At 43.6% G+C, this 15,030-nt stretch overlaps 1 protein-coding gene across 14 annotated transcripts in view; it reads right to left on the bottom strand.

The window, feature by feature from the left end:
* Positions 1-15,030, bottom strand: part of LOC115113876 (LIM domain-binding protein 3-like) — a 90,647-nt gene that overhangs the window by 62,910 nt on the left and 12,707 nt on the right. For 9 of the 14 annotated variants that reach the window (XM_065012835.1, XM_065012837.1, XM_065012843.1 and 6 more), the window contains exon 1: positions 11,502-11,806. In XM_065012835.1, the coding sequence (XP_064868907.1) occupies positions 11,502-11,801 (300 nt within the window). In that variant the 5' untranslated portion in view covers positions 11,802-11,806. The other 5 variants (XM_065012839.1, XM_065012841.1, XM_065012840.1 and 2 more) reach the window with 4 other exon arrangements.

Below are 15,030 nucleotides of genomic sequence, written 5' to 3'. Positions count from 1 at the left end.
AGAGAGCGCGAGGGAGAGAGAGAGAGCGCGAGGGAGAGAGAGAGAGAGCGCGAGGGAGAGAGAGAGAGAGCGCGAGAGAGAGAGAGAGAGAGCGCGAGGGAGAGAGAGCGCGAGGTAGAGAGAGAGAGAGAGCGAGGGAGAGAGAGAGAGAGAGGGAGAGAGCGAGGAGAGAGAGAGAGAGCGAGGGGAGAGAGAGAGAGCGCGGGGAGAGAGAGAGCGCGAGGGAGAGAGAGAGCGCGAGGGAGAGAGGGAGAGAGCGAGGGAGAGAGAGAGAGAGCGCGAGGGAGAGAGAGAGAGAGCGCGAGGGAGAGAGAGAGAGAGCGCGAGGGAGAGAGAGAGCGCGAGGGAGAGCGCGAGGGAGAGAGAGAGAGAGCGTGAGGGAGAGAGAGAGCGCGAGGGAGAGAGAGAGAGAGAGCGCGAGGGAGAGAGAGAGCGCGAGGGAGAGAGAGAGAGAGCGTGAGGGAGAGATGGGCAGGATCAAAGCAAACTGACACCCTCCCTGCCACTTATTTTGGTCCATTGTGACCCGGGCTGTCTGAGTCATTGGATGGGTGTAAGATCTCCCACTGGAGACGGGGCCTGGCTGGGTCCTATAGCTGGGCTCTTCGCCCACACTGTTAATGAGACTACTCAAGTTCTACCAGCACCACTCATGAACTTTCTGTGGGTACCCCTTGAGACTGAGGTTAGATTAGGTAGGCACTGGCCATTAATCAGGAAAACACGGGCTAACATTTGTTCTCAATGACTTACATGGAGAGTTAAAATCAAGAAAGTCAGAAATAAACCAAATTGGAGTAAGGCAAAGTAACAAAGTACTTTATATCAAACATAAATAAAATTGAAGTGTTGATATTTTGTGCTCGAGGGGTCGAGGGTGTGGCCTGTGTTGGCCAGCTCTTCTGTAAAAGACAGCTGCACTGAGTCTCTCTCTCCCTCCCCCCCATGTTCTCTCTGGCTGGCGGGGCCTGGCATTGGCAATGGCCCTTCCTCCACAAATGCCAGCTCTAATTGGCAGACGGGGCTGTTGTAGAGTGTCTTGACATACAGTATAAGCAAAGGTTGCCGTGACGATGATGCCACTGCCACTGGGGCCAGCTGCGTGGTTGATGACTCAGATCAGCCACCTTGCTTCACAGGAAGGGCCCAGGGCCACCTTTGACCTCTCGCCTCAGACCTTAGCTGTAGATTAGGCGCTCTCCCTGGCTGGAGGTTCACCTGAGGTGGCCTGGTAACATTCACAAGCCTCAGCTGTTCCAAACCTATTTCTGCCATGACCGCTTTCAAACTCATTATTCTCTATTTGTCAAAACAACTTTAGCTAGGGTGAAACAATGAGGAGACATTAGACGCCACATGCATTTTGACTGTGGACCCTAAGGGATTTCGTCAAGTCAACACTATTACAATTGGCATAGAGCCGGGATGGGCAACTTTGATGGGGGTTGAGCCCCCCCCTAATAATGGCACACAGGAAATGAGATAGCAACACAGTGATTACATTGCTACTGGAGTCAGTGGAGTAAAACATGCAACACGTATTGCTCCGATTTGTTTTATTTACTTCATTGTGGACTACAATAAGACACTCTCTCCATCAATCATGAGTAGCATTTCCCCCTGCTGACTAAATAAGCCCAGTCTAGCTACAAAATCCAAGTTCATTGAAACATTTGTTTTTCACTGGACCCACAAAGCAAATAGCAGGAAATGGAGGGGCATCAGGAAAAACAACAGGGCATTGAGGGTGAGGAGTGGATTACCAACTGGCTCACAAAACCTATATTAACCCTCCACCCTGACTCGGGTCTATTGATGTCTGGGTGAATGGCTGGCTGATATGCCAGCTCAAATCTCCTGTGCACTCACACCACACAAAAGGGCCCGTTCTACAGGCCAGGCAAAAACCACAGGGAAAAGTGGATCACAGAGAGAGAGAGAGCCTGTGATAAAGAAAAAGAGGGAGCGAGAGGAAGAGCGAGAGAGGGTGAAAGAAAGAAAAAGTCGAAGGGAGGGAGAGAGAAAGAGAAAGTCAGAATTAGAGGAGCTGCAGCAGAAAGTCAGAAATACAGTAGCCAACTAAAGAAAGCGTGACTGCCAGCCAAGAGTAATTTATACTGTAGACTGAAAGGAGGCCCAACACTTGTATCACAGCCTCGCTGGCCTGTTTCAGACAAGATGGAATCTCTTCATGGAATCCCTTTTTACATTCAAAATGCTTTTTCACAAGATCATTCTGAAGTTTCAACAGTACACCCAATACTTTTACATACATTAACAACAGGTTTGGGAAGCTCTTTTTAAAAACGCACCTACCGTTTCCAGTAGAATTTATTTAGGTGTCTAACTACCAACATCCAGAAGGTCTCTTGCTAGAATGGTCTTCGTTCAGTGGAAAATAGGGTCTACACCGAATTTACACAGAGGAAGTGTTTATATGTAATTTCAAAAGCTACATACTTGAAGAAACCCTATGGGTTAGAAACTTCAATTAATAGCCCGGGCGTTTATTTGCTTAAATCCTTGAACACAACAGGTGCTTATTAGAGACAGGCTTCTATTTGAGCCAGACATCTATTTCCTTAAAGCAACTTTTGCTCATTTGAATAGTTAATTGTTTCATTTCATCATTCACTTTCAAAATTTTAATACATTTCTTACTTTCCTTCATTTATACACTGTGTCACATTTATTTTGTCTTAGTATGACTCTATAAAATAAAAATCAAATAATTCCTTGACAGAATAATTATTCTCCTCTTCATTAACTGCGCATTTGTCAGTTCTAACTTTTGCCACTAGAGGGCAATCTCCCGATCTAGGGGTCTGTACTCACACCGTTTTTGTGCTTGACAATTAGCTAGCAGTTCTCAGCTGTTGGCAGCTTACTGGTGATAACTTGTGATTTACATAATTTTTTTGATTAATTACTGAATGATTTAATGTAACAAATCAAACATGAAACCTCGTAAATAATTCAGGGTAATTCATGGTAACTTCATAAATAATTCATTCAGACCCGGCATCTATTTGACACAGCCGTTTATTTACTGAAATGTGTGCTGTTGCACACAAAAAGGGACAGGCAACCATTTCAGACTCAACGTTTAAAATATACGTTTTACGGTAGTTTCTGCTAACAAGCGCGAAAATAATCTGACACCCCATATTGAACGCAGCAGTCCTAGAGTCTGCCCTGGGAATGCCTGACTGCTCATGCAAAAGGTTAACAGTCCAGATCACCTCTCAGTGACATCAATAAAATACCATGAGAATAAGAACATAATAGGCTACTGGAGACATTAACTCACTGATGACACCAATGGGCAGCTAAAATAAGCTGAGTTACAGGGAACCCCAGGCTCTAAATCCCAACCCGGTCTCCAGACCCCTGCAGTGGGTCCATGGAAGTAGAGACGGAGAATTAGAGGGGGGGTGGGCACTTCTGGTATCTATAGCCCTCACAATTTCCCCCAGTGGCACTGACCTTCTGCGGCCTGCTAAAAACAGCCTTGCCTGTCAGCAGCGCCAGCCGTTGGCTCTCATACCACAGGCCTGGAGTGGGGGGTGGAATGCCGAGGCCTGTAAGACCAGGGATAACATAAGAGACACTTTATCAGACTGAGTCGGCAGCCTACGACTGTTCAGGACCTCAATCTTACAGTCTGCTACTGTAACTCAAAGGGATATGGAAGGTGGGGGGGTTAAGGGGCATCAGGCCGAGTGGATGCCAAGATTTCCTACAGCATGGCATCATGTACTAATGGTAGTGAGAGAGGCCCTTGCTGAGAGTTACATGTGGTTTTGAGTCAGGGGTGAAAGTAAGGCGGTAATGGTCCGTACGGCAAAATAAATAGTGGGGGTAGGTCGTACCAGTAAAACGTGAGCATACAACATGCCCAAAAAAAATATAGGCTATTACACCATTATTTAACCTTACGGTCAAATGAGTGAATTGACTGGAAACCGGGTGGTATACGCTCCGAAATGCATTGTGGTTTGAGGAGAACAGTTACATTTTGGGAAGGTGGAGATGAGTGGCCAAGACCGAGGCGAGTGTGGATTACAGTGGATGCATCAATTCAGGCTACAAGTGTAGGCCCAATGACAATCACAGAATGTTATTACAATACACGTAGGTGCTTTGTAACTGTCTTTCCATTCATCAAATTGCTGGTGCATTGTTGGTTTGGATGCTGAAATGATTTTGTGAGTGGATGAATGTGCGCGTAGTCTACAGGAAGGCCTTTGTTAAGTGATTGTTTGACAGATGAAACACAATGACTGGTTGTGTTTTTGCCACATTCTAAAAGGCATAGGGGCATGTCCATAAGGCTAGGGGAAGATAAGCTTTCCCTAAAATAAATTGAATTAAAACTTCCAAAGTGACCATAGGCCTAGCCTAATTAGCTGTCTATACAGAAATAAATCAAATCCTTCTAAAGAGGCTACTACACCAGAAAGCATGACTAGGCCGCAAACGATTCACTAGCTTCTTAAATAAAATCGCATAGCCTAGAGTCAGAAAGGCCCGCAATTTGGGTAGTGCGCACTGCAAATACCAAATAGATTATTGTTGAGTTGCGACTGTCAGTGAAAAGAAGAGACCCATCCATGCCTATCGCAATACTTAAAAATACAAATCGCAGAAAAACTGTTTGGAAAGCAAATGGCTCTTGCGGTAAAGCTCCAGAGTGTCCCAGCGGTCTAAGGCACTGCATCTCCGTGCCTGAGGAGTCACTACAGACACCCTGGTTCGAATCCAGGCTGTATCACAACTGGCCGTGATTGGGAGTCCCATAGGGCGGCGCACAATTGGCCCAGCGTCGCCCGGATTTGCCTGGTGTAGGCCGTCATTGTAAATAATAAGAAAACATTTATTTATTTTTATTTAAAAGAGAAAGAATTTCCGGATGGATTGTCCTCGGGTTTTCACCTGCCATATCAGTTCTGTTATACACACAGACATTATTTTAACAGTTTTAGAAACTTCAGTGTTTTCTATCCAATACTACCAATTATATGCTCTGGGCTCTGAGTAACAGGCAGTTAACTTTGGGCATGTCAGGCATCCGAACTTCCTAATACTGCCCCTTATCCCTAAGAAGTTTAACTGACTTGCCTAGTTAAATAAAAGGTTAAATTACTTGTAAAAATAAAATAAATGTTTTTCTAAAGAGATGACAAGACTCCAATCGGTCTTTAAATTATCAAAATTCTTAACTTAATTGAGCGAACAGTAGCCCATCTTATTGGCACCAGTGGAGAACATCAGCCAAAATCCCCGGAATGATTGTATATTCACTGTCTTTATAATTGGGTCAGTGCCATTTTTGTTTGTTTTTGGACGATAATCTCCTCCTCCATGTTAGATGGAGATCATATTGTATTTGTGTCTGCCCTTTTCGTAGGCCAATTATACCAACCAGACAACATTGTTTTTATTGATCTGTTTGTCAGTGTCAGCAGAGTAGGCTACACTGTAATTTTTGTAGTATTTTTTTTTTTTTTAAAGTGTCCCCCGTACTGGTAAGAAATTAAATCTACTTTCACCCCTGTTTGAGTTGCATCGGTTACATGTGGTTTAGAGTCAGAGGGTTTAACTGAGGAGGACGATACGGCCCATAAAACTATACTTAAACCCCTTATTTCCGTATAGATTGGGTCAGGTGAATTCAGACCACACAGTACATTGAAAGGGTAGAAACTGCATCATACAGACCTTGTTACATCCCAGGGCCAAGGGGAGAAGATTGAGATTCATCGAAGATACACCAAATGGGTTTCGAGGGTGTGTCTCGCTTGCTGGTTCTAAGACAGCTACAGTTTATACTGTAAGTCTGTAGTGCATGACACCGATTTATGTCAAATCTACAAGGTTGACAACTCAGCTGTCCAAGGGTAAAACAGACCGGTAATATCCATTGCAATCCCATGAAAAACAAGCTGTACTTCACCTCCACAAAAGGTTACATTTAGCCAACTTCATGATAATTAGATGTGTTTAGTGGTGGGTGATGTACTGCATTTCCTGATCATCTTGAATCATTTAAATGAGTGAATCAGCTCTTGTCAAATCCATCTTGTCACAAACAGGGTCACATACCCAACATGAGGACCAGTGTATGAGAGGCAATGACTCGAAAGTTCAGACTCAAGGCCCCATTTGCCCCGGTCTTGGGTCTCGGGCTGAAGCAGAAAGTTCTTTCAAAACAGAAAGAACACAACCACCCATATCCACTCAAGGGGATGTGTTCATCTGTCAATATACATTTCACAGCCAGACCAAAGGCTGAAAGGAATGACCACTTTACCACAACATACAGTATTCAAAGTCGGGGGTCGCGACTAGTGGGGTCGCGCGGGAAATGCAGTTTGCTTCACCAAAGTTAAAACCACTTTTTTTTGTGTGTGTGTGTGGGGGGGGGGGGGGGGGTTGCAAAAACATTTTAAGTACAGATTATTGTATGGGACAGTATACAAATGTTTTTGAGAAAGATAATTAGAAAAATAAAAGGTTATTGAGTAAATGTATTTAATGGTTTCTTTTCACTTTGATAAGAGATGAAAATGTGATGAATTGAACGTTATTTGTCGATGTAAAAATTGAAATGTACTGATTTTAAGGTTGTCATCATCATATTTGGGTTGTGGTCGTGAAAATGTAAAAAAATATAATAAATTCAGGTGGTCCTCGCTGTTTGAATACCACTGTACTTGAGCCGAGAGGTGTTGACTAAAACGGCCACCAGAGCTTTCCTGTCTACTGTCCGGGCGAGGAGAGGACACCAATAACAGCATAACACTGCGGAGGGCACAAACTACTAACCTAACAGAATTTCCTAAAACGATTATTACAGATCAGATCAGATTAAACTCAGTAGTGAAACTTGATGTTCTGGGGCTATATTGGAGGGCAGTTGAAGAAGCTCAAATAAATGCCAAAATAATGAGGCTGCTTTCATGAATCCAAACAAACTTCCTGATAACATGAATTGTTGCGAGCCAAGGTGTCCTAACAGGCAACACAAAATAGAAAGTACCATATCACAACCAGCTGTTATGCATGTGGCACTCTAATACAGTGCTATTATCCATACTGGACTCCAGAGGTTTGCTAGGGACACATATCGTATTCCGAGTTGGTGGATCTCCGTGCTGACATTTCCCTCAGACATCTTATAAAAAGGCCAAATTAGTTTTTAATGGCAGTCCAGTCTTTACGGAAATGTCATAATGCTCCCTCCTAAATATGGGGGATTTATAAACCAATAAATGGTGACTGGCACATCCGTGTGTGAGACAGTCGCTGATTTCTCTCACAAAAGAAACCAAGTTACACATAAGCCAGGCCAAGACAATCTTTTCAATGTGGACACATTAAGTGCCTCACTTGAAAATGGAGGAAAGACATTTTGTTTTGTTGAAAGGCCAAAGAGGTTTTATTTTTATCCCAACCTCACAGTGAGGTATTTAGAAATAGGGTCTGCTGCTTGCCATTATAGCAGGGTTTCAGGTCCATGCCTTCCATACACCATCTTTCTGTTTTTATTTCTGATTTCACCTCCACATAACTCTCAATTTGATCAACCAGCCAGACAAGTTATCCAATGTAGCCAGCCGCAATTTCAGGAGGTACAAATGTATTTTGTCATTGGAACCACCACAGTAGTCATGTAGTATTTGTGTACGGGGCTGAAGTTGTGCAGTCCAGGCCAACAGGTGAGTGACACGAGCAGCAGCTTGGTCGTCAGCAATTTAACAACCCAATCCCCAGCCTCTAACCTCCCTTTCGATCATGCAGTGCCCACACAGTATGTAGGCTACACCACACACGTTCTCTCTCGCTGTCACACCTGGCGCTATTTATATTTTTTTAAAGGAAAAAAAAGGCAGCAGTCATGAACCACCCAAACCATCAGCATTGTTCACCGGTGGGAAAGAAAGTATTTTTAGAAGGGAGCGATAGAGCAGCAGCCCAAGGCAGGCAGAAGTTCCTCCCCACCTGTCAGAGTGCTGAGTGACTGAGCCTTGTGCTCCTGGGCTGCAGACTGAAGGCCCCAGTTCACAGGCCTTCTCTATATAAAAGACTGCATACAGTCAAAGGGGATTCAATGACCAGTTGTAAAGGTTCACTGAAATAAAGAAAAGTGCAGGGTACGCACTTATCCATACACACTTCCTGTAGATCTGAAAGGACTGTAATTACCAGTTGTGATAGCTAAACCCTTTTGCCTTTTGAAATGCTACAATAGGTGGAATTTTTACTGTGTGGCTTATACTCATCCTATCATTTCAGATCAAGTAAGGAAAAGGGGCTATAGGTTGATTTCTTGGTCAAATAGCCTGGAGGTGTGTTTTGGGTCATTGTTGAAAAACAAATGATAGTCCCACTAACCTGCTGGGATGTTGTGTCGCTGCAGAATGCGGTGGTAGCCACGCTGGTTAAATGTCCCCTGAATTCTAAATAAAAATCACTGACAGTGTCACCAGCAAAGCACCCCCACACTATCACACCTCCTCCTCCATGCTTCACTGTGGGAACCACACATGTGGAGATGATCAGTTCACCTACTCTTCGTCTCACAAAGACACGGCAGTTGGAACCAAAAATCTCAAAATTGGTCTCATCAGACCAAAGGATAGATTTCCACCAGTCTAATGTCCATTGCTCATGTTTATTGGCCCAAGCAAGTCACTTCTTCTTATTGGTGTCCTTTAGTAGTGGTTCCTTTGCAGTAATTTGACCATGAAGGCCTGATTCACGTAGTCTCCGCTGAACAGTCAATGTTGAGAGAGTCAATGTTGAGCTGTTCTTGCCATCATATGGACTTGGTCATTTACCAAATAGGGCCATCTTCTGTATACCACTACTACCTTGTCACAACACAATTGATTGGCTCAAATGCATTAAGGAGGAAAGAAATTCCTCAAATGAACTTTTATCAAGGCAGACCTGTTAATCGAAATTCATTCCAGGTGACTACCTCATGAAGTTGGTTGTGAGAGTATGCCTAGAGTGTGCAAAGCTGTCATCAAGGCAAATGGTGGCTACTTTGAAGAATGCCAAATATAAAATACATTTTGATTTGTTTAACACTTTTTTGGTTACTATATAATACCATGTGTTATTTCATAGTTTTGATGTCTTCACTATTATTCTACAATGTAGAAAATAGTAAAATATAAAGAAAAACCCTGGAATGAGTAGGTGTGTCCAAACTTTTGACTGGTACACACACACAAATCCTAACATACTGTAAAGGTTGTCTACAAGTGAGTTACGCACGTATATCCAAAGATGCACTCGCTATGAACACATAGGCTTCAGGCACACACACACACCAGACTCATAATATTATTATTCCAGCCAGCTTCCTTTCTTTTCTTCTAATAAATATCTATTCTACAGATATCTCTTCGAAGAACATCGACAGATTGAGGTTCTTGGAAGAGATGTTCATAGAATATACTGTTCTTACCAGAAAATAACTTGTGATATTCAGGCAACAACACCTCTCTCACTTTCAGTACTAAAATAATGTGGAGAAATACACCTCGACACCTTAAAATACAGGGTGAGAAATCCAAATAGCTATTTTCAGTCTCGGGGAGGAAAGGAAAGGGGCAATGAACTCGCATATTAGGTCATCACAGCACAAACGCAGCACACAAAAGGCATAATCACACCTGAATTAGCGACTGAAGTAACTACAGGTACTGTAACTGCCAAAATAAAAGGAAACACTTGAGTAAATGAGGGACACAAAGTATATTGAAAGCAGGTGCTTCCACACAGGTGTGGTTCCAGAGTTAGTTAAGCAATTGAAATCCCATCATGCTTAGGGTTATGTATAAAAATGCTGGGCAGGCCAATATTTTGGCTACCATGGCTATTTTTTTTATACCCTTTATTTAACTAGGCAAGTCAGTTAAGAACACATTCTTATTTTCAATGACGGCCTAGGAACAGTGGGTTAACTGCCTGTTCAGGGGTAGAACGACAGATTTGTAACCTTGTCAGCTCGGGGTTTGAACTTGCAACCTTCCAGTTACTAGTCCAACGCTCTAACCACTAGGCTACCCTGAATGACAATGTCCCCATCCACAGAGCATGAGTGGTCACTAAATGGTTTGACGAGAATGAAAACAATGTAAACCATATGCCAGGGTCGCCCAACTGGTGGCCCGTGGGCCGAATTTGGCCCATGGGTGATTTTATTTGTCCCCCCAAGTTTTCAGAGCAAAAATAAAAACGTTGTTTGAATTTTTATTGTTGGACATAAAAGACTGTAAAAAAACACCAACAAATCAGCACCAAGTGATTTTAATTTTGGACATATGTTCCAAAGTATTCTCACACATAATAGACAGATATATGTGATCATATACACATTTTAGCAAGGTTTAAAATGACTATGTTTTAGTCAAATTTTATATCCGTTTGAGCTTCTTGAGGCCATAGCCATCTCAGTCACCAAATCTCCACCCAAGAGATCAGTTATGGGAGATTACTGGAGCGGTGCCTGAGACAGAGCTTTCCGCCACCATATTAAAAAATACCAAATGATGGAATTTATCATGGAAGAATGATGTGGCATCCCTCCAATAGAGTTCCAGAAACGTGTGGAATCTACGCCACGGAGCATTGAAGCCGTTCTGGCTAGTGGTGGCCCCAAAGGCATATTAAGACACTTTATGTTGGTGTTCCCTTCATTTGGCCAGTTAACTGTATATTTACACTATAGATTTGGCAGGTGACAGCATGCCATGATTCCAGTCTGAAAATACATACGTAGGCCTACATTCTCACCATCATCTGTGGTGTAACAATTTTAACATCACCTACCCCCTAACTCACAGCTCCTACCACCATAAACCAACCCAGTCTTTAGGCCTTTACAATGTGTGAGGTGAACATACCATTACAGGATAAGGTGAACACAACATATTCTCAGACTTTTTTTTTTAGCAAAGGCCAAGCTTAAAATCACTGAATTTTCCAAAACCACACAATGGATACCAACCAGTGAGAATACCGATTGAAACTACTGTAATAAAACTGCATCCCAAACAACCTAATATATCAACCAAACATCCCAAAATGACCACCATGTTTAACAACAACACACCTACAAGTACTGTGCTAGTACCGTAGTAGTAATTCAATATTTGATGTCCTATAAGGGTTGGCTGACGGTTAGTGCTAGATGAAATCCTTGGGACTTCCCTACCCTAAACCCTAACCTTAACCACTACCCTTTACCTTCGTCTTTTTGAATTTAAACTTCAATGGGATGACGTCAGAGTTGGGCCGTCCCAAGTATCCCGTTTCAAGCACGGAACATTAAACAAACCCAAACATCTAGATTCAAGCTTAATGCAAGAAAAAGGATGATCTCATTGGTCAAAAGACACATCGGATATGGGACGTGGAAATCTCTGTGTGTTTGTACAAAGTATGGATGTATGTAGACTGAACTGGATGAATTGATCTCTTACCCTGGAGATGGTCAGGGGCATGTTGAAATCTTTCCCTCCCTGCAATCGGAAGCCCCATGGGGCCGACCCACTCAGAGAAATGTTGTAGGTACTCATTCTTCCAAAGGCTTTGATTGCTTGTTTGGTTGAATCTTCTTCAAAAAAGAGGTAGAGGGGGGTGGGGGCAGGAGCCAAGTAGCTTCTGAAAGCAGAAAAAAAATGGTCAAAAAAAGTACACTTGAGAACTAAACGAAATGTCAAATGAGACTGAAAGCACAGCAAACAAAAACCTAACCCACTACAGCCACAGAAGAATGTCATTCACGACCCACCCCTTTTTAAATAAGGAGAGAAAGACAGACAGAAAAGAGTAGAGAACCAGAGGAAGAGAGGTCTTGCCTGCTCAGATGAGCTGAAGTGACAGCCTAAGAATAGCCACTCCTCTGCAGAAAGTGATACCACAGTAGCATTGTGGGGGGTGGGGGTGGGGGGTCCCCTTATATGGCATGTAAGGGGACACCCGGTATGTCAGTCCTGCCATGATTCACAGGGTTAATATAGCCCCTTCCTAGGCCAACTGATTTTTTTCAATACCCCCCTAACTCCAGACTAGGGTCTTCCTGAAACCGTGTCTCCTCACACCTCACACTGGGGTTGGCTTGAGGAAACATCTAATTAACATCATGGTAGCTGTATGCAGTTGACGAGAGAGAGTTGATTCTCTCTGATTTCTCCATGTGTTCCACTTCTGCAAAAATCTAGCCCAGTTTAGTTGCTTAACGGTTGGGTAACCGGATAAAACTGACCAGAACCAGAGCATTTTAGCCAGCAGACACTTTTTGGTCCGTCATATTTGGAATCAGGTCAGGTTATCAGACCTGCAAGGTTAATGTCCTGTAAAATGTACCCAGAGGTCAATAAGACCTGTTGCATCATACTTTATAAAGCCAGGACATAGAGTAACAGTCATTTCACTACAGGCCTCGTATACATGATTGACAGGTAGGGTGTAATTTGGTACTGTATATAGAGGGGTGACCTGTCGGACGAGTAAGAGGCATTGTTTGTGTGTATACATGCTTGCGTGTTTATACGTAGCTCACGGTTGTCCTCAGCCGCTGAGTCAACCACAGTGTAACGGGGTTACGATATCAATTTGGCGGGGCGTGTCTAGAAGTCCTCTGAATAGCCATGACATAATGTAGGACCTAAAACGAGGTGAGATTCCAGCTACGTAAACTAAACCTGAGATGCGGCTTTATCCACTCTGGCAAAACCTATCTTTACCTTCCAGAAAACACGTTTCCCACTACCAAGGAACCTCGAGACCTCTTTGAGAAGCACATCAACCCAACACAAAAAGGGACAAGCTGAGAGATGGAACCCCAATATCTGGCTCATTATTCAGGTATGTTATCAATGCACAATCATGCAGCCTAGCCTATGGCTATAATGCTGCATTCAGCCGGTCACAACTTGCAGGCTTGTTTTCGAGTTGCTGTGCGTTTTGTTGCCAACCTATTTTGCTACCTGACAACTTTACGGTTTTCACTTTTTAATTACCGTTCATATATTTATTTATTTTTTCCTCAACTTTTTCACTCTGGACGCTTTATCTGGACACGATTCGTCAAGACCTCCAACAGCCGAAGCTAAGTAGTAACATTAACATGATGCCTTCTAATTGCAGCCGCTGTACTCGCCTTACGGCGAGGATAGCTGTGCTGCAAGCCCAGCTTCAGACGCAATCGTTAGGCAAGGGTAATTTCAGTGTAGGAAAGGATGAAACAGCGTCTGTGCCACCAGTAAGTACAGATAGTAGTATAAATCCCCTGGCACAGTCCCCGCAGCCGGACAACTTTCTCACGGTTTCTGGAAGGAAATGCTGTAGGAACGCTCAACCAGTGTCGCTCATTCAGCCGACAGAAATTTTCAACCGGTTTTCCCCATTAGGCTGCGGGTCGGAGTCAGAGGCCGAGTCTTCTCTGGTCTCTACTCCTCCCGTTACGGGGTCTGAGACGCCGAAGCTTCCCCCATTAGCTCTGACAAATTGAAAACTAGTCATTGGCGACTCCATTACCTGCAGTATTAGACTTAAAGCGAATCATCCAGCGATCATACACTGTTTACCCGGGGGCAGGGCTACCGACGTTAAGGCTAATCTGAAGATGGTGCTGGCTAAAGCTAAAACTGGCGAGTGTAGAGAGTATAGAGATATTGTTATCCACGTCGGCACCAACGATGTTAGGATGAAACAGTCAGAGATCACCAAGCGCAACATAGCTTCTGCGTGCATATCAGCTAGAAAGATGTGTCGGCATCGAGTAATTGTCTCTGGCCCCCTCCCAGTTAGGGGGAGTGATGAGCTCTACAGCAGAGTCTCACAACTCAATCGCTGGTTGAAAACTGTTTTCTGCCCCTCCCAAAAGATAGAATTTGTAGATAATTGGCCCTCTTTCTGGGACTCACCCACAAACAGGACCAAGCCTGACCTGCTGAGGAGTGACGGACTCCATCCTAGCTGGAGGGGTGCTCTCATCTTATCTACCAACATAGACAGGGCTCTAACTTCTCTAGCTCCACAATGAAATAGGGTGCAGGCCAGGCAGCAGGCTGTTAGCCAGCCTGCCAGCATAGTGGAGTCTGCCACTAGCACAGTCAGTGTAGTCAGCTCAGCTATCACCATTGAGACCGTGTCTGTGCCTCGACCTAGGTTGGGCAAAACTAAACATGGCGGTGTTCGCCTTAGCAATCTCACTAGGATAAAGACCACCTCCATTCCTGTCATTACTGAAAGAGATCATGATACCTCACATCTCAAAATAGGGCTACTTAATGTTAGATCCCTTACTTAAAAGGCAATTATAGTCAATGAACTAATCACTGATCATAATCTTGATGTGATTGGCCTGACTGAAACATGGCTTAAGCCTGATGAATTTACTGTTTTAAATGAGGCCTCACCTCCTGGCTACACTAGTGACCATATCCCCGTGCATCCCGCAAAGGCGGAGGTGTTGCTAACATTTACGATAGCAAATTTCAATTTAAAAAAAAAAAATGACGTTTCGTCTTTTGAGCTTCTAGTCATGAAATCTATGCAGCCTACTCAATCACTTTTTATAGCTACTGTTTACAGGCCTCCTGGGCCATATACAGCGTTTCTCACTGAGTTCCCTGAATTCCTATCAGACCTTGTAGTCATTGCAGATAATATTCTAATCTTTGGTGACTTTAATATTCACATGGAAAAGTCCACAGACCCACTCCAAAAGGCTTTCGGAGCCATCATCGACTCAGTGGGTTTTGTCCAACATGTCTCTGGACCCACTCACTGTCACAGTCATACGCTGGACCTAGTTTTGTCCCATGGAATAAATGTTGTGGATCTTAATGTTTTTCCTCATAATCCTGGACTATCGGACCACCATTCTATTACGTTTGCAATTGCAACAAATAATCTGCTCAGACCCCAACCAAGGAACATCAAAAGTCGTGCTATAAATTCACAGACAACACAAAGATTCCTTGATGCCCTTCCAGACTCCCT

Source organism: Oncorhynchus nerka, linkage group LG28, assembly GCF_034236695.1.
Source record: "Oncorhynchus nerka isolate Pitt River linkage group LG28, Oner_Uvic_2.0, whole genome shotgun sequence".
NCBI classification, from domain to species: domain Eukaryota; kingdom Metazoa; phylum Chordata; class Actinopteri; order Salmoniformes; family Salmonidae; genus Oncorhynchus; species Oncorhynchus nerka.
The sequence above is the reverse complement of the archived record's forward strand: the minus strand, read 5'-3'. Positions and strand labels throughout refer to the sequence as shown.